Here is a 22,945-nt window from a genome sequence, read left to right on the forward strand (position 1 = left end):
TTCTTAGGACAGGAAATGAGTCATCAGAACTACAGGGAAACAGAATGTAATTATCCAAACTGGGATTTATGTGGCCTGGTTAATACCCTGGACTCTTTTTATTCTGATGTCCTCTTTAGCATTTGTTACTTTTTCAAGAGAGCAGATTTCAGCAGCACAGGCCCCTTTGGCAGCAAGGTGTTTCAAAGATCATCCTCCTCTTGCCCTAGGCTCCCATCCTCCCTGTGAAATAGACAGCACCACATATTGAACTAGTGTTTGTATTCCTTTTGAACTGGGACAGCCCTGCTTAGTAAGAGGGATTATAGCAGGAACCACAGTTCTTATAGTTACTATAGCAACCTCTGTTTTATTAGACCTTGTTTATGAGAGATGTCAAACTCTTGTATTTGCATAATGCAGGTAGCTTCCTTTGCAAAAGCAGGCTGTCTTTGCTTCATAACATTTTGCTCCCTTTTTGTTTGAGGTGCAATTAGCTTCCAGTTTTTTTCAGTTTTGTAGCTCAAAATTTAGCTGCAATAGGAAAAAAATAAATTTTACCATAATTTTAAAGTGAGCAAGATTTTTTTCATTCAGCTAACTCTGATTATTTACCTTATAGTAGTGTCTAGGAATGCCAACTAAAGATCGAGGCTCTGTGCTAGGACTGTAAAGATAAGTAACAAAACAGGGCTCTGCTCTACCAAGTTTATACTCTAGGTGAAACAGTATGCCAAGTCACCAGGAAAAGCTGCACCTCATTAGATTTCATTCCTGTTCAAGAGGATACACAGCCTGACTCTTGGCACCATGAAGGGCATTCCGACAAGACCAGAGAATTGTTCCTGCAAGTATAAATGCAGAACATGCTGTTCCCTCTTTTCCAAGGGACCCCAGGAGCATTATGAAATGGTGCAAAAGAGCTAATTTACCAGAACCAATGGAAATTATTTCTGAGCAATTACATGACTTAGCACCTCACAACTTATAACTCTGTCTTTCAAATGGCAATTAGATATACATTGCATTATCCATAACTAATACTAGAAGCAGATCTGGTTGGAGAGGTCTAGAAGAGAAACTCACAAAGCTCACCCTGCTAATACCTTTTTGAATTAGCTGCAAATCCAAGCAAGGAATGAACCAGCCGTTCATTAAGCACTGGGCCTCTTTCCAATATTAACTTTCTCGTTCGCCTCATTTCCATTTGATAGAGAGAAAAATCTATTTCCTCTCTATATCTAGTTTTTCTTTCACTACCAAAGCAGTTATGGTGAGGAAAAGAAATGTCTGTCTTTTCAGTCCTTTGTAGCTGAACCAAAGAAGTCAATTTCAGGGGGAAAACGTCACAGTTGTTAACAGCTTGTATGAAGCATCAAAGGGCTACATTGCAGTGGAAGTGAGAGCTTTAGATTTGCTGCCTTTCTTTCATCAGATCTGGAATTTTTTAGCCTGGTAGTCAGCATAATCCAGTGAACTGCTGTCAGGTATTTGGCAGCAGTTACTTGATGTGTATTGCCACCTGATAGTGTATTTCAGAGGGCTTTGAAGAAGTCTGCCTTTTTTTAAAATAGTTGAGGGTATTGCAATTCAGAGCATAACAAATTAGCCCAGCTCTGACTGTCAAGGTTTCAGTGACAAAGGGTATGTGCTGCCTAACTTAGTTCATAGGCTTCAACCTAATGCTTTTTTTTATTCCCCTTTTTTTCTGTAAACTAGAGCTTTGTCTGGTTAGAGCCACCAATTTATTTACTGGAGAGTGCTCCCTAGTGTATATAAGACCAAGCTAGTATTTGCCGGGGTGCAACTTAGTTCTGCTTTACCTGATGTCACTGGCATAAACAGCTTTGTTGAGCTGCAAAGCCCCACAGGTAAGTGCAGTTACACTGTGGGAGCAATCAGGGTGCGCCCCGAGTCTGGAGAAGCTCTCGTAATGGATATATTTTTGAGAAAAAAATCTCTTGGATCTCTGGTGTCTCCTACCTGTGAATTTCTTAAGACTTCCTCTACTTTTGTCTTCCTCACCTATGACCGGTTCTTTCCTTCCTTATCTTACGGATTGCTTGTTTAGTGGCTTATTTTCATCCCGTTTCTCTTGCTTCTAATTTCAGAGCCCTGTGCTGATCAACCTCCAGCCTCCTCATATCTGTCTGTCTGACAGTTTCTTCTGCATCTCACTATTTCTCAAACTTTAATTCATCAAATGGAACGTCAGTTCCCTGTGAATTGTCCTTACTTACACGCTGTCTGTGCAGCCCCTCCCACTCAGACCTTGAGCCAGTTATCTCTTGCCAAATCTTTGTTGCTAGTGGTCCCTCTGCTCTGCCCTTGCCATTCCCACTGCCAAAACTGTTATCATATGCCACTGTTTTTCTCCTGCTCACTACTGTAATCTCCTCCATTCTGGACTTGCTCCTTTCCCCTCTTCAGTCTATCCAGCATACTTCAGATAAATCTTTTCCTGCTGCTCCTGTCACATTAACTGCTTCACCTCCATGTGCCTTAACTAATCTTTCACTGGATGGAGTTCAAAGTCTTCATGCTCTACTTTAACACCCTGGAAAAGCATTGAAGATTGTGAAACACCTTGACAGTACAGTAATTAAGGCTGTGCAAGTACCAAAGAACCTATTCTGTATGTTTCCATCTGTTCCATCTCACACAATATGCTGTCATTTTCCTCCATGGCTCTCTTCTGTGCTCCCTCCAGGCCTGAAATGAGGGCACCAAGAACCATTGTGCTTCACCTCCTCAAATTCATTTCTTCTGACTAATGTCCCACCTCAAGTCATTAAGCCAACTTCATTTGCTGCAGCTTTTGGGAATGTGTTTTTATTTTTTTTGACAAAAATAAAATGAAAACCAAAAACCCAGTCTCTTGTCATCCCTCCTTCCCCCCATTTGCTCTGTCTCATTGAGATGGTGAGTTCTCAGAGACAAAGGCATATCTTATTTTTATATTGTGAAAACACAGAGGTCATTGAGCTGCTTCACGTCAGCAAAATCTACAGTTTTGGTGAAGGACATCAGTTTCTTTTACTGTGCATATTGACAGTTTGATAAAACTGTGACACCTAGATACACAGGGAACATACTAGCCTAGAAAAAATTACACCGATCTGATTTTTTGCTGTGCATTGCTCCAGAAAGTCAGAATTTTACTTCTGCAAAGTGCATTAAATATTTACATGTCTAAATGCTGGAGTGTTCTCCTTAAGGTATGTCTACACAGCACAGTTATTTCGGAATAACACGTGTTACTTCAAAATAACTACCCTTGTGTCTACACAATGCAACCTCTATTTAAAAAAAAAATTCAAACTAGTGGTTGACTTTTCGAAATTGGTAAACCTCACTTCGTGAGAATAGCGCCTAGTTCGAAATAGCTGCTGTTGAGACGGAATAGCGCCTATTTTAAAATTTAAGCCACAGTGCATCCACTGGCTCTATTTCAAAAAAGGCTCTGTATTTAAAGGGTATATTTCACAACAGCTAAGTGATACGTTTTTATGTGTAGCGGTGTTATTCGGAATAAGCTGTTTTGGAATAGCTATTCTGGAATAGTTTTTCAGAATAATGCTGCTGTGTAGACAAACCCTTAGACATATATTTTAAGGGGCCTATGCTCAGGAGGATTTTCTGGTATTAGTTTTTTCTTGTTGGGATTGTTTAGTGCTCAGCGTAAATTTCTGAGGTGTTGGGAGTGGATGCATCCATCTTTTGTTCTCTTTAAACAGGTATGCATTGCTGAGGAAGTCAAAAGAGAGGCAAGTCTTGGATGGTCTCAATAACTTGAACTACTTTCCAAACGTTACGTATGACGCCTTGTATAAAAACATAACTGTTAACCTGACACCGGAGCTGGCTCTGGTAAATGAATACTAAGAGGAGAAAATAAGTTTGCTTTGCTCTTCGCCAAGAAAGCAACACATTAGACATTCTTTTATAGGGTTACCAAGGACAAGAAATACATTAACTAATGAAGGATTACAGTATTTTGAAAAATTGAAAGAGCGCACACAAATCACCTACCCCGAACGGACTGTGCAGCCAATTTGGGGACTTCACTCGCTTTCTGGTTTCAAGAACAATGGTGTGACCTGCTTTTCTCATCTCTGCGTTCCATCTCCACCAGTCTCCAGAACCACAACAAATTTGATGTGCTTTCTTTTTCTGGAACCAGTTTGGCTGAATGACTTGAGTTCTTGAGTTTGGATACCAGAAGCTATTCAGTAGGCAATTCCCCTAATAGGACATCAGATGAAACTTCAGATGATACCAGTCTTACACATCTGTGTGTGGGTGGTTTTTTTGTTTGGTTGGTTTTTTTTTAAAAATACCTGCTTGGAATATATACAACAGAATCACTTCTTAAAGAAGTGTAAGTGTAAATAAGTGGTGAAAAATGCCTTTTTAAATTTCTTTTGCAATTAAAACTCAAGCAAAGGTTTACGTATTATGGTCCCTCATACAGGCCCCAGTCCTGCAAATGTGCATAACTTTACTCTTGAGCAATTCCTTCTGCTCATGTGAGGAGTCCATGTGATGTAAAGTTAGGCGCATGCCAAAGTGTTTATAGGATATGGGCCTGAGTTATTAAGATCCTGGGGTTCAGAAATAATGGAGTCCACTTCATTGCTTATTATGGACATGGAAGAGAACTTTTTGGGTGAAGGGAGGGATAAGGGAAACTTAATGAAAGAACAAAATATCCAGCTCATATCATTGTGTGGTAGATAATGTATACACTTATGGTTCATATGAAGTTTTTCTACTTTATCTTTGTTGGGTTTTCATTGCCCATCCCCCTCTATTTCACAGGAGTGGCAAGTGCAGGCGTAGATGTTACTTATTCAAACACATCCCTCCTCTTCCCCTCCCTCCACAAAGTTGACCAGTAGGCCAGTGTGGTCTCCATGAAAAAAATCCCAAAAATCTTACCATCCATCCTTGGTCACTGTCTTTTAGTTTTGGGCAGTCAGCTGCAGTTTGTGGATTCTGCCCCCAAATTAACAATGTTCTACCGTAATTCCTCTAATGTAACATTTTATTTTATGAAATAGTATTTTGATATATTTATTGTGGACATTGAACAGTATAATACTGATCTAATGTACATTCTAACTGTAGGTAGAACCCTTGGTTATTTTCCCTATCCAGGGCAAGCACTGCACAAGTACAAATAGTGAACTGGATTTATCCACAGATGTAAAATCAGAAGAATGAAGGGCATTCTGATTAGTTCAGAAAAACATGAGTATCCACAACTGAAGTGCTTGGTCGATACCCCATTCAGTTTTACAGATTTAGATTTTTTTTTTTCTGAACTGTTCTCGTTGGGGGTTGTGACTGTTTTGTTTTTTGGGTTTTTTCCCCTGTTTTAAAACAATCTGTCAGTAACACCATATGTACAAACTCACTTTTACTGAACTTACATGTGGTAAAAGTGCTTTGGGTTTGATTTTTTTATATATCTACATATAGAGAGTGTGAGTATTTCAGCTCAGAAGTACTTTAACTTTCCTTTATCACATTGTTTGCCTTCTGTTTCCTGAACTCTTATGGTTTACATTGTTTCCTTGGTTCCATGGACATATGATCCCCATACATGTTTGCTGTGGGTGTGATTGACCAGGCCTCTTTTTTGTCTCTTGAGAATAGCCTAGTTTAGAAAACATGGAGTTCTTGTTGTATAGATCTTACCAGCCTGCATGAAAGGACAGTACATCTGCTCTTGAAAGTGCTGGTAAGTTTGTAATTTAGGTTTAAAGTCTTGGAGTACATGTGCTTCAAAATCTGTTTCCTGATGGTTATTTATAGTTTGTTTTTTATGGCACATATAGCAATAAAAGACTCCCTTGCTTCTGATTCTTGATCTCTGTAATTCTTGTGGACCCTTTTCAAATGCTGAACACTCTTCCCCCTTATTCCTTTAATCTTGAAATGTTGGTAGCAACTGATGTTTTTAATGGTGCTTTAAACAAGGAATGTATTTCAAATGGTCTTTCACCACCACAGGAATTGTGCATGCATGTGTGAGTAATGTTAAGCAATATCTTAGTTTGCAAAAGTCATTAATGTATATTTGCCATCTCTTGCACCCTCTATCTTGAACAAAAAAAGACATTACCTCTACTCAGAAATGCACTCATGTAACGTTGGCCTGAAAGTGCCCGTGTCTCCAAATCTGTCACATTTTTTTTTGTTGTCAATCAGGTTGAGTTTCCCCCCCTCTCTAAAATGTGGAATATCTTAAAATGTGCACTGTTAATCTTATGAGCGAAATCAAATATTGTATAGAAATCTAATTGTTAAAAAATTTTGTCAAGCGCATGTGCTGTGTATGGTGTAAAAAAATCTCATAGTGAAAAGAACTGTACATATTCTGGCAGCTGAAATTGAACAAGGCCACTTGTGCACCCATTGTACATCAACATTGTCTACTTGCTGGGAGTCGGGGTGTATTCAATGCTGGTTTTTTTTATTTTTAACAAGCCATGTGGAGTTTTATTTGCTTAAATATTTATTGAAATTTCATTTTTTTTTTAGACCTCCTCCTCTATAAAGAATTTACCAGATGAGCAACAGCTACACACTTCTAGTCACCCACCGTCTGAGGTGGAGTTGAACCTTAGGTAATATCTGTCCGTCATCATGACTTTTGATCTTCTCTTATGTTTTTAAGAGGTGCCAGGGTACATTGCACTGAAATGTAGTGTGGTAAGACACACACACACACACACGCTTTTTTCAGCAGAGCAATCCTTTGTATCATTACATTTATTTACCCATGTGTTTGTACATTTTTGTATTTAATTTATGAATGATTTTTCAGTAAAAAAAAAAAAAATACATATTCAAGAACCAAGAAATTGCAGTGGAGTCTCTTATGTTGCATGCTCTTTAGGGGAGGAACTGGAGGGGAGGAGGTTTTTGGCTTGTATCTGATGGTGGCGGTGGATGGGATGAAGTCTGTGTACCCTGAATGATAAATGTTTAGAATAGTGCAAAATGCCAGTGGAAGAAAAGCGCACTTGAGGGTCCACCCAGTCTTCTGCCTTTGGGTCTGGAGTCCAACGTTACTTTTACTGCAGTAGCAGGCAGAGGCATCATTCTGAGATCAGTGCCTGATTGTGCTAGGCACTGTGCAACCACATAATCAGGATAGTCACTGCCCTGGAGAACTTAAAAGTAAGTGCCAGATAAGACAGCAGATGGATGCTGCAAACATGAGGGAAGCATAGGTACCCCTGAAATAACTAGTGCACTGGCACAGCAGCTGCTTAGGCATTCCCACAGGCATTCTCCCCTTTGGTCAGCGGCGATCACTCTTCTCTGAAGCATCTGTGCAAAGGGAAGTGAAAGTCACACTGTTCAGGCCTTAAAGAGGAATAGGAGATTCTTTGCCTTTTTGCTGTTCAAATAGTGCAATTATATGTGGGAAGGATGCATGCCAGGTTGCCAGTTGGAGAGTTAGCACTGTGGATTAGATTTGGATAATGTTGGCTGATGGCCCGGTGAAATGAGTTCAGAACATGTTGAACCTCTAGTCCGGCAACATCTGTAATCTGCCGTGATACTTGGACAACCACTTATCAAGGGTGTGGCTGTTTCCTGTGGTCCCATAAAGTCTGTGTAAAGCCAGCAGTCCTGGCTCTGTGTTCTGTGCTGTTATTTAGCTGTAATTTACTCCTAAATGTCTTCTAAGAGCCCAATAAGTAGTGGAAGTGTTGCTAATATGGTAGACAATATGAATTCATGTCATCTGACAAACTCTTGTCCAGCACTGGTCAGATCCTGAGGATACCAGGTTTGAGAGGTTCAACACATATGAAGTGATTTATGGGGGCGGTACCTATGTCAGCTGCCTACCACAACCTGCACTGGCATGAGTATCAGAAATCGACTTATTTCCCTGGTATAGACTTAGCCTAAGACTTTGAAGCCCTTGGGCTGTAACTGAAGTTGAACTCTGACTGCTTTGGATATGAAAGGCTTCTTTTTCTACATGGGTTCTGGTCATAGCATCACAATTTGCAGTTTGATTTTAGTGTAATCTGTGACTGAGCTTAACATAAAAAACGCACTGGGATTTTAGCCACCCCAGAGCTCTCACCATTCCCTCAAATGACTTCAGTCATCTGTTTTCAGGGGGAGGAGTGAGGTCAGCTTCAATTAGCCAACCAGAACAAATTTATCTCCTGCCACTTATTTTTCAAGACTTGAAGTGCCAATACACTAGAATAAACAACTGGCATCCTAGTTCCAAGACGGAATCTTGCCTTCTCCATGAGTGATTTTTGTGTGCACTCATTCTGCTGCCGACGTATGTCTCGTACACTCAGCAGTTTCAATTATGGCAGGAAGCTACCCTCCTATGCAGTGTAGTCCATATGTCACAATGTTTCCCTGAAAGCCTTCAGCTTTCCAGGGGTGAGGAACACATTGTAGATTCCCTCAGAAGGGTTTCCTTAAGCCAATACTGGTGGTCAGTTAGGAAGGCTTTATTCTAAATGTGTGCCGAAGGCACTGACAGCTTTCTGCCCAAACCACATGATTCATTTACTTGTTGGTTTGTGTTTTCCCCTGAAACCACATTAAAGCTGAAAAAACACTTTTTGTATCTTGGGCCTTTGTAGAACTGTGGCATTCTACCTGGATTGCACAAGGCCTTTCAGGACTTGTCTCGGGCATTTTGCCACCTGCCTACAATGTTGGACTCCACACCCAAAGGCAGAGGGCTTTTCACAGCCGTCAGCTCACAAAAAAAAAAATCTCACATTGGATTTTGGCTGTATTAAGCTCTACTACAAACTTGGTTAAGTCCACCTAGAATGAGCACTCCGTCCACTTCATCAACCTTCATCCAATTGTTGGTAACTCAGAAACGAGGTCCTCTAGAATCGTCCTCACCCGTATGGAGACCACACAACTGTGTAGGACATCTGTAGATTTGGGGCACTACTGGGGCCTAATGTCCACCCATCTTACTCTTTCTATCCCTGGTCTGTGACTCTGCTTCCTCCTGAGAGGATCTAGTTAACAGTGGGGAAAAACCCCACCAGAGCTATTAGCAGCAGAGCAACCAGCAGGAAAGCTAGTAAGTAAAACCACAGTGGCCTAAAGTGGGGAGGTGAAAAGACCCTCGCAGATGTGGCCCCCAACCGAGAGGCAATTAAAAAGACGTTCACCTCTCTCTCCACCCCAAATGCTAAGGAGGCTGGGGCTAGTACATTTTGTGGTGTCCCTCCAGGCTCTGAAGAATGGCCAAGAATGAAGGGTTCAGTGCATGGGAAGGGGCTGCCAGGGAGTGGGTTGATGTGGGACTGTGGGGTGTGGGAGGAGGAAGGGTGAAGGTGGGGGAGGGAGTGTGGGGTCTGGGTGGGATGTAAGGTGAAGGTGGGGGGTGAGGTGCAAGAGGTCTGGGACGGGGGTGCAGTGTGGGGTCTGGGTGGGAGGGAGGAGGGTGGTGTCTGCCATGGGGCGCACCAGTTTAACAGTACTGCATTGGGCCCCATAAAACCAAAGGTCCTCTGTATGTTTTTATGCCACCACTTCAGCCTTCTGACAATGCTATAGGGGACCTGCTGCTGGGCCCCCTGATGTGGTATGTGTGGAGGAGGACCCAGTGTTTGGTTTTAGCTGCTCAGGAACTGAGGTGGGGTGGAATGTGTGTGGACAGTCCACACCACCCTCCCCTGCACCTTCCCTGCTCCTTCAGTTAGAGTTAGGCAAGACTCCTTCCTGCGTGGGCCTGTGCCCAGGGGCCCCAGCCAGGACAGGAGCCTCTGCAGGGGTGCTGGTCCTCTGGCCCCACGCCTGCTGCTCATTTCCACTCAGCCCTTCTCCTCTCCCACTACGGCCTGGTGATAGTCTGTGTAGTGTGAGTACATTCCTCCCGCTCTCAACCATGTGGAGGTGGCTCATCCCCCCTCTCCCTTTATCTCCCAGCACCTGGCTTGGAGTGGGCCTTAAACCCTCTCTCCTTTCCCAGTAGCTGCACAGAGCTGACCCAAGACCCCCTCCCTGGGTGGGTGACCGGGGTGCTGAGAACAGCCCTAGACCTGCATCGTTCCCCACAACGGCCTAGGCTTCCTGGGCACATCTGACCATGGCCCCAGCCTCTGACCAGGCTTAGGGGGAGGTCTTGGAGAAAAGAGGAGGAGCAGGGGAGGGAGATGTTGAGGGGCCAAATGTTCATTGTATCCGAGGATCCAATACATCTGAGTTCACTTCTGGTTACAGTAAGGTCAAGTTACCTGAGGGAGAGGGAGGAAGTAAACATGCCCCACTTACCCCTCGCCTGAGAGCAGAGGCTCATCCACCACCTAGAGGTGCTGTTGGCAAAAGTCTACAACTCAAGTGCAGTGGGTGCACACACATGCATGTGCACAACACATCCTGACGAGCAGGTACGGCACAGGTAAGGAGCTGGTGTTTCCTTTCACTCCCTTTCCCTTGCTGTGCGTGTAACTCTTCTCTGTGGGGTAATGTGCTGCTTCCAGATTACAATAATTTGAATGCTCTTCCTGAAAGTGATACTTTTAAAGTTATCTGCCCAATTCATGTTGCTGGCCGGCTCCGTGGAACCAGTCTTGGAGGAGCTTTGTTCATTCTAATTACATGATGAAGGGTAGTTTTGAAACTAGGTTCTCGGTTCGCCACTGAGCTTCTGAAACTGATCTCCTGGGACTGATGGAGCAATGGAAAAGTCCTCCCCCCAGTGCCTTAATCTCTTGGTATCTGCGAGGGGCAGGAAAGAGGACATTCTGCGTATTTCAGGAGGAACTGAGCAGCAGAAGGTAACTGGCTACTAATCTGGTTGTGGTGAAAGCTTTTTGTTGACGTGACATCAGAGAGGATAACATTATTTGAAAGACGCAGACCAGGTGATGCAAAGATGCAATCTTCCATCTCTTCTAACCCAGGTCTGAGTCAGTAAGGTGAAGAAGTCATGTGGGTTCTCAGTGGACAATTGTCCATATTCCAAAAACTGTACCAGTGGGTTGCGTGTCGAATAGTAACAGAGGTAGCCATGTTAGTCTGCACTCCAACACAGTGTCACTCACTAGCCTCATGGTTGTCATTGTCAGGGATACCAAGGCTTGGGTGGGCCCTGGACAAACAGGGCAGGGTGGAAGCAGAGCATATGAGAGGAAGGTGCTGTGGCTGCTGCCTAGGGTTTGTAGTTTCTGGCTAAAGAGGGTCCAGGTTGCCTATCTGTCACTTGCATATCCACAACTGCAATTTCCAGCCTGTGAGGGGGGCCTTACTGACTTCTCTCAAAGTAGGCGCCATCCTATTGATTCACCATGGAAGGTATGTTTTCACCACCTGGCAGACTGACCCAGTCAGGGTCAACCTTCCAGGATTTGATTTCGCACGCATGGTAGGGACACAAGTAATTGAACTATTAGGGTCTGACAGTTGACCCCTGTACGCCTCAATAGTGTGAGGAGTAACAGAGGTTGACAGGAGAGTTTCTCCCGTCAACCTCCCTCTGCAAGGACAGGCAGGTAAGTTGATAGTAGGTAAGTTGATAACAGCTACGCAATTGCCATAGCTAGAATTGTGTGTCTACAATTGATTTTAAGATCTAGCATAGACCTGGCCTAAGTCATGAACTTGTTCACTGGCCGAGCAAATGCTCCACTGAAGGAAACATGATCTCATGAAGAAACTCAAGATCCTACAGAAGACAAAGCAGCTTAGATGGGAAGCCTTGGGCTCATACCTGCGTGCTTCCTTGGAATCAGTACCTGAGTATCAGCAGAAAAGCGTGATCCCCAGGTACCAGAGGCTGGTTATGCCACCCAGTGAGCATTTGCCCCTGGCAGTATCAGCTGACCTAGCCATCAGGACGAGGCTGCATGTGTGAGGTAGATTAAAATAGTGTTTGCTGCCTGCCCAACCTAGGTGAAGTTCCACAAGAGATGTTTTCTTTTGGCTGATTATATCCTGATCAGATCACGTAGGAAGTCATGGGGCAGTGTGCTCTGTGTATGTGCTTCTCTGTCTGCCAGGCACAAAATCCAGGAAGCATTCCATTCAGATGCTGCTGACAGGTTTTGAAGATCGTCTCGGCAGAACAATAACTGCCTTTGTTAGGGACAGAGCTATTGCCTCTGACTAACTGCAGTGGTATTCTTGCGTTTACAGTTTCAAAGGTCCTTACGTTGAAGGAGAAAAAAGATACATTGGAACTGAATTTCAGTCCTGATTTTCCCATGTCCTGGGAGTGGAGGTGGTAAAGTTTCATTTCTGGGGCTGTCTTAGGTCTGTCTCTGAAACCAGAGATGCAGAGTCTCTGAAGTCAACTTGTTAGCGACGCCAGGTAAGGATTTTTTTTTTTTTTTTTTGGCTTTCTGATGCAGTTTCCATAAATCTTGGGTTATTTTTCCTTCTACAAAATGTCTACAAATGTCCCAATTTCCCTGGAATGGCCCTAAATAGAATGCACTTGAATCCTGCAGCGTTTCCGAGTTACTATCATATTTCACAAAGTTTGGGTAACTTGCTTTTTTCTGTGCAGCATAATAAATCATACTACAAAGGCCTTGTCTTACTGTGCCTGATTCATTACCTGTGCTGGCTAGCCCTGTGAGCAGTTTTCTGAGATGAGCCTTGATTAACTGCATAAAGATACTTTCAAAATATTTGTCATGAGGGCACTTATAATGGAACTATTGTAAAGAAAACGCAGATGATTCAGAAATTGGTCTTCTGGTTCTTTATGCATGTTTTCACAGCATCTGCTTTTGCAGGAGAGGACATTTCTGCTTTGCTTTCAAGTCTGTAAGTAGCTGCTTTAGCAGAGAATTGTAAGGCTGGTTCTTATCACAGACACGAATAGCGCAGCTCAGGATGATGCTGGCTGTACAGTCAGTGTAGCTGTAATAATCAAGTGGCAATAATACTCGGTGAATAATAATGTTTGCCATCTATGGTTCTTGCCCTTTGAAACGTGCAGGCTAGAAATTAGACTCTCCTAACAACTAGTATCACTGGAAATTGTAATGACTTTCTTCTTCAAGACAGCTGGAGCTTAACTGCTTCATGCCATGTATGGCTCACCACAGATTTCTGATTCAGCTGGTGGTTGCTCGATTTGTAATCCAGGAAAAATTGGGCTATTTGGACATTTTTTTTTTTTTTTTTTTGCCTTAAAGAGCCTAAGGAAACTGAAAAGAAACATGCAGCTATTGGTATGTGAGAAGAGATTAGAAATGTCCCAGGCTGTGTAATCCGGAAGATGGAGAGAGATGGTACGTGAATTCTTGCCTAGCTATCCATCCTACAGCGGATGGTGTTCTGCCCAGAATAGCGGTACAGAAGGGAAGCTTCCCAGAGAGGATACCATTCCAAACACTGAAGTTAGACAAGGGCTTTGCACCTAATAATCCTTGTCCCATCCTCACCCCGTTCTCCCCCACCCTTTGCCCCACCCTGAAGAACGGGAGGAGCATCCTTGTTCAGATGAGGCCAGTTGGGTCTGGAGGAATTAGGTGATTCAGTGTGAGCCCAGCTGAGTCCGTCATGCAGCTAGGGAGAATGATGGAAGGCTGATGTAACAAATCAAAGTGCTAAGGAATCATAGTACAGTCCCGTTGTTTGCTGTGTTCCAGCTGCACACCACCCAGCCAGGTCCACGCGCTCTTCTTGTAGGATCTGCCTGTTTATCTTAAGCCAGGTTTACATTAGACCTGAACGTCGATTTCAGATGCGCGCTTCCAGCTAATGCAATTGCACCTTTTGTGACTGTCTTCACTAAAGGTCTACAGGAGCACTTCTCCTGTCGAACTTCCTTGCTCCTCGTGACAGCGAAGAGTACAGGGGTCAACTGCCAATCCCAGACAGATCAGTTTCACACCTCTTTATCAGACATGCAAAATCCAACTCCAAAACTTGGAGTTTTATGCTGCTGCCCATAGTGATTGTAACAGCTCCTCTGACAGCTGATCAAGCAGTCTTGAAGTTCCTGTGGGACTTTTTGAGTTCTGTAGCACTTCTTGAGAAAAACTCTCTGCCTGGGCAAAGGGTTTTTTTGGTCTTTTATTACTATTGTTTTGTTAATTTCCTGTTTTTGAGGGGGGGGTGTGATTTCCTGGGAAAGGAGGCTTGTATAGGCTGAAAGTCTCATGTTTATGGTGGCAAGGACTTTATGCAGGGGAAGAATTTGCAGTATTTCCTAAAGATGCTCGGACTCTGGATTTTTCTGAATTCCTCTGTTTTATAGCCAGATGCCCTTTCCCAACCCTGCTTTGTCACTGGCTCCAAAAGTTGGGGTTTAGCTGTCTCATTCCAGAGGTTCATAAATCAAAGTAGCTAGGGCTTGATTCAGCCAGGATGTGGCTCATAGTGAGATTCAGTGTTAGAAAGATGTGACCTTGATTTCCTTTCAACAGGAGCAACTTGATCCTTTGCCTGAGCCCACTATTCAGTGTCCAATGTGAGAAGGATGTCACTGGAAGGACAGCAAGACAGAGAGGCTGACAGTAACTAGCAACTGTCTGGTGAGAGGAGTTTAGCAGAGTGAGGAGGGAAAGGAGAGGGGCTGCTGTTTTGACTCACCCTCTGGAGATGCTGTTTTCAGCCCATACTGGGGCCTTGCTAGAGGCACGATTGTTGACAACTGAGTTGGCGAATTAAGGCCTAGCTATCCCACAACCCTGGCGGGGAACCTCTTCTCCCCTAGCCTGACTGCAATGTGTAATGCAGACTCAACTGACTTTAGTCAGACCAAAGCTAGAGGACAGAAGCCTAGCTAAGTAGTGCTCCCTGCATTGAGGCCAGGGCTATGCTACAAAAAACGTTCTTCTGAAGACATGCAACTCCAGCTACAAGAATTGCATAGCCGGAGTCGACCTACCTTGTCAGCTTTCTGGTGTGGCCCCACTGCAGAAGGTTGACGGGAGAAACTGTCCCTTATGCCTTGTGACTGTGGGGAGAACCAGAGTTGACAGGAACACCCTCAATGTTTGATTTATCTCATCCTTAGTAGATGCTTTAAATCAAACCCCAGAAGATTGACTTCTGGAACGTCGAGCTTCCTGGAAGTACACATGTACACACGGTCTCGCATAATATTCTTATCGACAAACTAGGCAAGTCCAACTTAAATCGCGCTGCAATAAGGTGGGTGCATAACTGGCTGGCTAATCGCACCCAGAGAGTAGTTGTTAATGGTGCTCAATCCAGCTGGAAAAGCATAACAAGTGGGGTTCCGCAGGGGTCTGTTTTGGGACCAGTTTCTGTTCAATATCTTCATTAATGATTTGGATATTGGCATAGAAAGTACGCTTATTAAGTTTGCAGATGATACCAAGCTGGGAGGGGTTGCAACTACCTTGGAGGATAGGGTCATAATTCAGCATGATCTAGATAAATTAGAGAAATGGTCTGAAGTAAACAGGATGAAGTTTAATAAAGATAAATGTAAGGTGCTGCACTTAGGAAGGAATAATCTGTTTCACACATACAGAATGGGAAAAGACTGTCTAGGAAGGAGTACAGCAGAAAGGGACCTAGGGGTCCTAGTAGATCACAAGTTAAATATGAGTCAACAGTGTGATGCTGTTGCAAAAAAGGCAAACATGATTCTGGGATGCATTAGCAGGTGTGTTGTGAACAAGACATGAAAAATCATTCTACCGCTCTACTCTGCGCTGGTTAGACCTCAGCTGGAATATTGTGTCCAGTTCTGGGCACCCCAATTCAAGAAAGATGTGGAGAAATTAGAGAAGGTCCAGAGAAGAGCAACTAGAATGATAAAAGGTCTGGAGAACATGACATATGAAGAAAGGCTGAAAGAATTGGGCTTGTTTAGCTTGGAAAAAAGAAGATTGAGGGGGGACATGATAGCGGTTTTCAGATATCTTAAAGGGTGTCATAAGGAGGAGGGAGAAAGCTTGTTCTTCTTGGCCTCTGAGGATAGAACAAGAGGCAATGGACTTAAACTGCAGCAAGGGAAGTTTAGGTTGGACATTAGGAAAAAGTTCCTAACTGTCAGGGTGGTCAAGTACTGGAATAAGTTGCCAAGGGAGGTTGTGGAATCTCCCTCGCTGGAGATATTTAAGAACAGATTAGATAGATGTCTATCAGGGATGGTGTAGATAGTGGTCGGTCCTGCCGTCGGGGCAGGGGACTGGACTCGATGGCCTCTCGAGGCCCCTTCTGGTCCTAGTGTTCTATGATTCTACGTGTCCTGTCAGAGAGAGGAGCCTTTTTTGCATGCTTAGTGCGGCTGGAAACAGGGATTACTTTGTTCCCATGTATTTATTCCCCACCCCCCCCCCACCCCGAGCACTGCTTGTTTACATTGATGGTCATTTGAGGGAAGGGCTGGAGAGTCAAGAGGCAAAACAAGCAGTCAAGATCTCTCTTGCATCCGTTTGCAGCTTCTGTTGTGGAGAGAAGGGGCCAAAGAAATCCTCCTCCTTGTTGCTTTTCTAGTTCAGACAGGGCAGGCTGAGTGTTTGTTTCATGTTTTGTAGGCTTTGCTCCTTCCCCTGCACTCAATAAACAGCCCAGCTCCACCCATGGCCGTGGGCTGGGCTGGCACCTACCTGGCTTCTGAAGCAAAGTGGCAAAGTCTTAGAGTCTGAGTAGCTGCGTCTCTCCCCTGTGAGGAAGGGGTAGGGCACTTTTATAGTCTTTCTCTGCTGAAGAGCTTGCACCTGTGGGCTGAGGAGCCTGTGAACCCCTCTCTGAGTGCTACACGGCATCTTTCTTTCAGATTGTCCTTGGCGTCTAACAACCCTGACCCTTTGCGTATCTTTGCTGTGAATTATTTTTAAAGGACATCAGCAAAAGCACTACATAACTGAATTCTCAGGGGTCAGACAGGGCACACGACAGCACGGGGAAAGGCCCAGGGCTAAGAACTCAGTGCGTGCACTGAGGGTCTGAACGACCTGTGCTGTTCTCAGCCTCACACCACTCTTGGAAGGGCAGTAAAATAAGCCCCATTCTTTACCTGGGGAATCAGTGGCATAGAGAGGAGAGAGGGCAAGCCCCAATTCATCCTGTGGAGGGCAGATCTACAACTGTAACCCAGTCCACTGCTCTAACCTCTAGACCATACTCATGTTTATAGAAGCCAGATACAGTGCTATTTGCTAATTGTCTGCAAGTTTTGGGCTGATTTAAGTTGCAGAAGAGAAGAGTGAGGGGTGATTTGATAGCAGGCTTCAACTTCCTGAAGGGGGGCTCTGAAGAGGATGGAGAGAGGCTGTTCTCAGTAGTAACAGATGGCAGAACAAGGAGCAATGGCTGAAGTTACAGAGGGAGAGGTGTAGATTGGATGTTAGGAAAAACCCTTTCACCAGGAGGCTGGTGAAGCACTGGAATGCGTTGCCTAGAGAGTTAGTGGAATCTCCATCCATAGAGGTTTTTAAGTCCTGACTTGACAAAGTCCCAGCAGGGATGATTTAGTTAGGGCTGATCCTGCTTTGGGCAGGGGGCTGGACTCTGACCTCCTGAGGTTTCTTCCAGCCATAGGATTCTATGATTCCAATACACTACAAGGTTCCCATGTCTTGGTTCCGATTGCTATATTGTGTTGTCCGGGGAGAGTGCTGCCCCATTCATGCTGCAGGTAAGAGACTGGCTGCAGCAGACAGAGGAGTTAGCTCTCCAGCTTTCCTCATGTGGCCCTTCTCCAGCACATCTTAGGTTGCCTGAGAATGTGACTCAGAGATTGATAACATTTACCTGGGTTTTAGAGCTGGACTAATAACTGGCCTCATAGAAACCGGATACAACCTTTTCCCCAAGCTTCCAGACAATAGCAGAAGGTTTGCCCTCATGTTTAATTGTTTTTGGCATAAGAGGTGGGGAGAAAAAGGAAAACCATTAACCCTCCCCAGAGGCGTTTGGTGAAGTGAAAACAAATGAAACCCATGGAGAATAAAGGAATTTATTTACCGTTATTGACGTTCAAAGTGTGATTTCCTTAACTCTACAATGCTACAGTAATTTCACTCCTCTTGAAATTAGTAAAGCTATGTGTCTTTGCTGTGTGGGTGGATGTGTTTGCAGAGGTAGCTTTGGCAAGCACACGTATCCAGTCTGCCTTTGATTATTGAAGTAGGGTTGGGAACGAAACCCTTTAAAATCCCTCCCAAGCTATTCGAAGAATATCTGTGTAGATCAAAAAGGGCTAAATCTTGAAAGGGCAGAGGTGTAACTGCCTGTCCCAGGACGCATGCCCATTTAGTGTGGATGGAAGCACAAAGTATCTATTTGCTTGTGTAAATGGCAGAAAGCTAAACTGCTCTTCCGTATGTGAAAATGCAAATCTCATTGTGCTAACTGCACAGCTACTCCAGTTACATGCACTCAGCCAGCGAAGCGATATGCAGCAATACAAGATACTTGTGTGGAGCTTTGATTTTTATTTTTATTTTTTTAATTCACTCTTGCATTCTGAAGGTTAGGCACAACCTGACCACAGATGGCTTCGGCAATAACAGATACTCAACATCCTGACTCCTGTTGTGGTGTGTGCTGGAAGATGGGCTTGAATAGTTGGCTGAAGTCAATCTGATGTAACTCCCTGTACATCAGTGTGCCTGCAGTGTGTGTGTGGGGAGAGGGCAGAGCTGGGAGGTGCATAGCCAGCTTTCCCAGAGCTCTGGTGATTCAAAACTGATGTAACAGCCCCTTGGGGGCAATTACCAGCCAGTGCAAATTAGAACTGCCTGAAAGCTGGTCATAGGACGGAGCGTGTATAAAAGAAAAATAACGCCGTATCTACTTGCCCTTTGGGCCTTGTGCTGAGCAGAGCTCAGTCACCCCCAGATGTTAGGCCCTCAAACCAGATGTCTTCAGATTGTCCCTGCTATACGAGTAGGCAGTGGCTCTTTGTATATGTAACGCTGACAGTCCCAGGTTGCCAGCACCAGGGATTCAAAATGCCATCATAGGGGCTAAAGCCCTGTGCCCTGCCGCATAAGCTAAAGGCCAGCTGTCTCTTAGCCAAAGCTGTAGAGCAGAGACTTCACTCATCCTAGTATGAGGTCTCAGTGCCTCTGGGTACTACATATATATAGATATATATAGCCAACTATTTAAGCCCACATACATACATATACATATACATATACATAGATATATAGATATATATATTACATGTTTTAAATGGTAACAGAGAGGCAGCCATGCTAGTCTATATACTATCAAAACAAAAAAGCAGTCAAGTAGCACTTTAAAGACTAACAAAATGGTTTATTAGGTGAGCTTTTGTGGGACAGACCCACTTCTTCAGACCATAGCCAGACCAGAACAGACTCAGTATTTAAGGCACAGAGAACCAAAAACAGTAAGCAAGGTGGACAAATCCAGAAAAAAATGATCAAGGTGAGCAAATCAAAGAGTAGAGGGGTAGAAGTGGCGGAGGTCAAGAATTAGATTAAGCCAAGTGTGCAAACAAGCCCCTATAGTGACTCAGAAAATTCCCATCCCGGTTCAAACCACGTGTTAATGTGCTGAATTCAAATATAAAAGGCAGTTCAGCAGTCTCCCTTTCAAGAGTGGTGTGAAAATTTGTCTTCAATAAGACGCAGACTCTTAAGTTATTAACAGAATGGCCCACTCCATTAAAATGTTGACTAACAGGTTTGGGGATCAGGAGTGTTTTTATGTCTGTTTTGTGCCCATTAACTCTTTGTCTAAGGGCGTTTGAAGTCTGTCCAATGTACAAAGCATCTAGGCATTGTTGGCACATGATGGCATATATGATGTTAGTTGAGGAACATAAGAACGTGCCTGTGATTCTGTGAATAATCTGGTTAGGTCCAGTGATGGTATTTCCAGAAAAGATACGTGAACAAAGCTGGCAGAGGGCTTTGTTGCAAGGAAAGGTTCCAGGACTGGTGTTCCTGTGGTATAGACTGTGGCTGTTTGGTGAGAATCCTCATAAGGTTGGGAGGTTGACTGTAGGAGAGAGCAGACCTGTCACCTCGGGCCTTCTGGAGTGTGGCATCCTGATTAAGGATAGGTTGTAGGTCTTTAATAATTCGTTGCAGTGGTTTGAGTTGGGGGCTGTAGGTGATGACCAGTGGTGTTCTGTTCTTGGATTTTTTGGGCCTCTCTTGGAGTAGCTGGTCTCTGGGTATTTGTCTGGCCCTGTTGATTTGTTTTTTTATTTCTCCTGGTGGATAATTCACGTTTATGAATATTTGGTAAAGATCTTGTAGTTTTTGTTCTGTCAGTAGGATCAGAGCAAATGCGATTGTACGTAAGGGCTTGACTGTAAACAATGGATCTAGTTATGTGTGCAGGATGGAAGCTAGAAGGGTGTAGGTAAGTATAGCAATCAGTGGGTTTCCAGCACAGTAAATGGTGTCATGTGAAAGGACAGAGGAAAATGTGGCCCTAATGATTCACATGCACTGAGGGGCACATGATCCACAGGGGAAAATGCCCAGTGTGTTATGAATTAGTGCTGGATGGATGGATGGATGGATGGATTGACTGGCTGTCTCCACGCCAAGTAATTCACAGCTTCTTTCCAGCAGCAGCAGCAGCCCCCGTCTGCAAAGGATGGCCCCAGGGAAGCATGAAAATAACTTAACCCTAACATGTGGCCAACTTCCTTCATGTTGCTGCTAACCCTGTGTGTGCAGGATACATGCTTTGCTCTTATTGTAATCCAGGGCTTGCCTCTCACTCTGATTGAATTAAGCAGCTAATCTTGTTAGCTGTATGATTATCATGGGACCAGTCCCCGAGGGCAGGCAGGCAAGCACAGGGGAGAGCTTTGTTGTCAAGAACAGTGTCTCAGTTCAACTCTAAATCCTAATCCTCTGGTTTTAGCAGAGATCCAGCCCATCCCTCTTTTCTCGCTGCCATTCACAACGTGGAAGTTCCTCCTTAGTTAGGTGGCCACATATGCTAGGCAGGGGTGCAAGGCTCCAGTAAGAGCTGTGCCCAAAGCAGAAGGGGAGGGAGGTTGTTTTGAAGAGAGAGGTTTTCTGTTCCAAAGGTCTGGGTCAGCTTTAAGAGGCTGAGCAGACTAGCTGGGGATTGAATTCATGGAGGCCCTGCTAATCTGAAGGAGGAGCTGAGCCATCAGTTACTCCCTCCTTCGCCTGCCAGGACTCGTGCTTCTTCGGTTGAAGTTTGGAGGGAGGGTTCAGCTAGGCAGGTGCTAAATCCAAACCTGCTTTGATTTTGCAAAAACTGATCCCGCCTCCTAAAACTCTCGCTGTCCCGTAGAGCCAGAGCCTGTTGCTCCCAATGAATCAGTAGATGCAGGATTTGGGCCTAAAACTCTCCTGCTGGTGAGGGATCAGGGAGTCGTGCGCATACAATGTGTGTGTGGGAGTCAGGTCCAATCCAGTGCTGGAAAGATGCAGAACCCGGGATGTTCTCGCCAGGTCAGCTCAGTTTACCTGTACGCTTCTGCAGGTACCTGCGGGCTGTGCTCACACAGCCACGTGACTCCCTGGAGCTGCTGTGTGGCCTCAACTCTTGGTGCAAGTCCATCCCGACACGTTGCTCTTAGACAACAGCACCTGTGGGAGGAGGCTCTCAAAACAATTTGCAAAAGGCGGCCAGCCCCTTGTGTCCCTTTTATGTGCTGGGGAGCTGAGGCAGGAGAGCTTTCAGGGGCAGGGACACATCGCAAGTCAGTGGCTCAGTCCCTCTCACTGACCATTCCACTTCCCTCTGCCCCACCCCATCACATTTGTAATCAGGCAGGTCCCAGCATTTACCACAGGCTGCTCTGTGCTGCTTTGGAGACAGGAGTAGCATGTGCTGGGGAAAGAAGTGCTGTGATTTGGGCTCCCTCAGATAACCTTCTGGGTCCCTCCCTCACTTCAGTTCCTCCTTCCCCATCACTGGGGCAGCCTCCCTTATGGGCAGCGCCCTCCTGTTATCAGGAAGCTTTATTTAAACAGCAAAAGCTCTGGCACTGCAGATAGATCAGCCAGCCTGGCCTTAAACCAAACCAGCCCCCCCCCCCCCCCCCCCCCCGCCAGCTGCCGTCTAATGCACTCCTATTAGCCAGATCCCTGCTTACCTCGGATTTCCTACCCATCACCACTTGCCACTCCCACCTCAGCCAGAGAGAAGTCCAGCCCAGTGCCATGCATGCAGCCAAAGGGGACGTGTACACAGGAGGAGGGAGCAACCCTCCCAGACAGTCCAGATTGGGGTGGACATCCTTTCTGAGGCAGAGCACCACAGTGGACCTTTTGGCCTCTGTGTTTGGTCTGAGTGCCGGCACTACTTTCTAAAGTCACTCATAGCCCGGCTTGTTACAGCTTCATTAGTACACACGCTGAGAGGCAGAGCTTTGCCGTTGAGGTGGTGGATGGTAGCATTCGCTGGTCTTGTGTTAATCCACGGCTTGGAGCAACCTCCCGGCTGCCTGGAGGAGGAAGGGCAGTGCCGAGCTCCCACCTCACGCCCCGGTGGAAATCGGCTTGCGTGCCACTCTTGGCACCTGGGCCGGGGGTTACTGACCCCAGTCCAGAAGGACAGACTCATGTGCTTGCATTCTCCACATAGCAGCACAGACATCGCAACACAGGGCTGGCTTGGGGCAGGTCCCAGGTGGCCTGGCTGGCCAGGTCCCTGTGCAGGTGGCTGGTACTGCAGCCAAAGCTGCCTGCTGTTTTTAGCACGCTGGCTGAAGCTGAGCTAGCATGTGTCTGCCTGGGCTGGGAGGCTGCTGGCAGGCCAGTTGTTCCCTAAGCTTTTCTACCTGCCTGCATGTGAGCTGTGAGCTCACTCTGGTACTAATCACTCTGCCCTGGGTTACAAAGGTCCCCAGGCCCGGCAGAGTGAGCCCTTCCAGTCACTAGCAGCATCCAAGACCTTCGTCAAATTGCATCTGGACCTGCATGTTGTTAGGTTATCTCAGTGAACTATACGGCCATAAACCTATGCAATAAGGAAGCCTTGCAGGGTTTGTATCTGCGTTTAATTGCTACAATAGTTTCTTGCCCACACAAGA

At 45.1% G+C, this 22,945-nt stretch overlaps 1 protein-coding gene and 1 long non-coding RNA gene across 2 annotated transcripts in view; one reads left to right on the top strand and one right to left on the bottom strand.

Moving 5' to 3' along the window:
• Nucleotides 1-6,570, top strand: part of B4GALT5 (beta-1,4-galactosyltransferase 5) — a 70,805-nt gene extending 64,235 nt beyond the window's left edge. The window contains exon 9 of the mRNA XM_075011883.1: nucleotides 3,717-6,570. Within this exon, the coding sequence (XP_074867984.1) occupies nucleotides 3,717-3,864 (148 nt within the window). The 3' untranslated portion in view covers nucleotides 3,865-6,570. The remainder of the gene's footprint in view (nucleotides 1-3,716) is intronic.
• Nucleotides 6,571-7,180: 610 nt separating this feature from the next.
• Nucleotides 7,181-22,945, bottom strand: part of LOC142022179 (uncharacterized) — a 68,884-nt gene continuing 53,119 nt past the window's right edge. Inside the window, exon 3 of the long non-coding RNA XR_012647872.1 lies at nucleotides 7,181-7,323. This is a non-coding gene — a long non-coding RNA (uncharacterized LOC142022179). The remainder of the gene's footprint in view (nucleotides 7,324-22,945) is intronic.

This window comes from Carettochelys insculpta, chromosome 17 (assembly GCF_033958435.1).
Source record: "Carettochelys insculpta isolate YL-2023 chromosome 17, ASM3395843v1, whole genome shotgun sequence".
Lineage (NCBI taxonomy): Eukaryota > Metazoa > Chordata > Testudines > Carettochelyidae > Carettochelys > Carettochelys insculpta.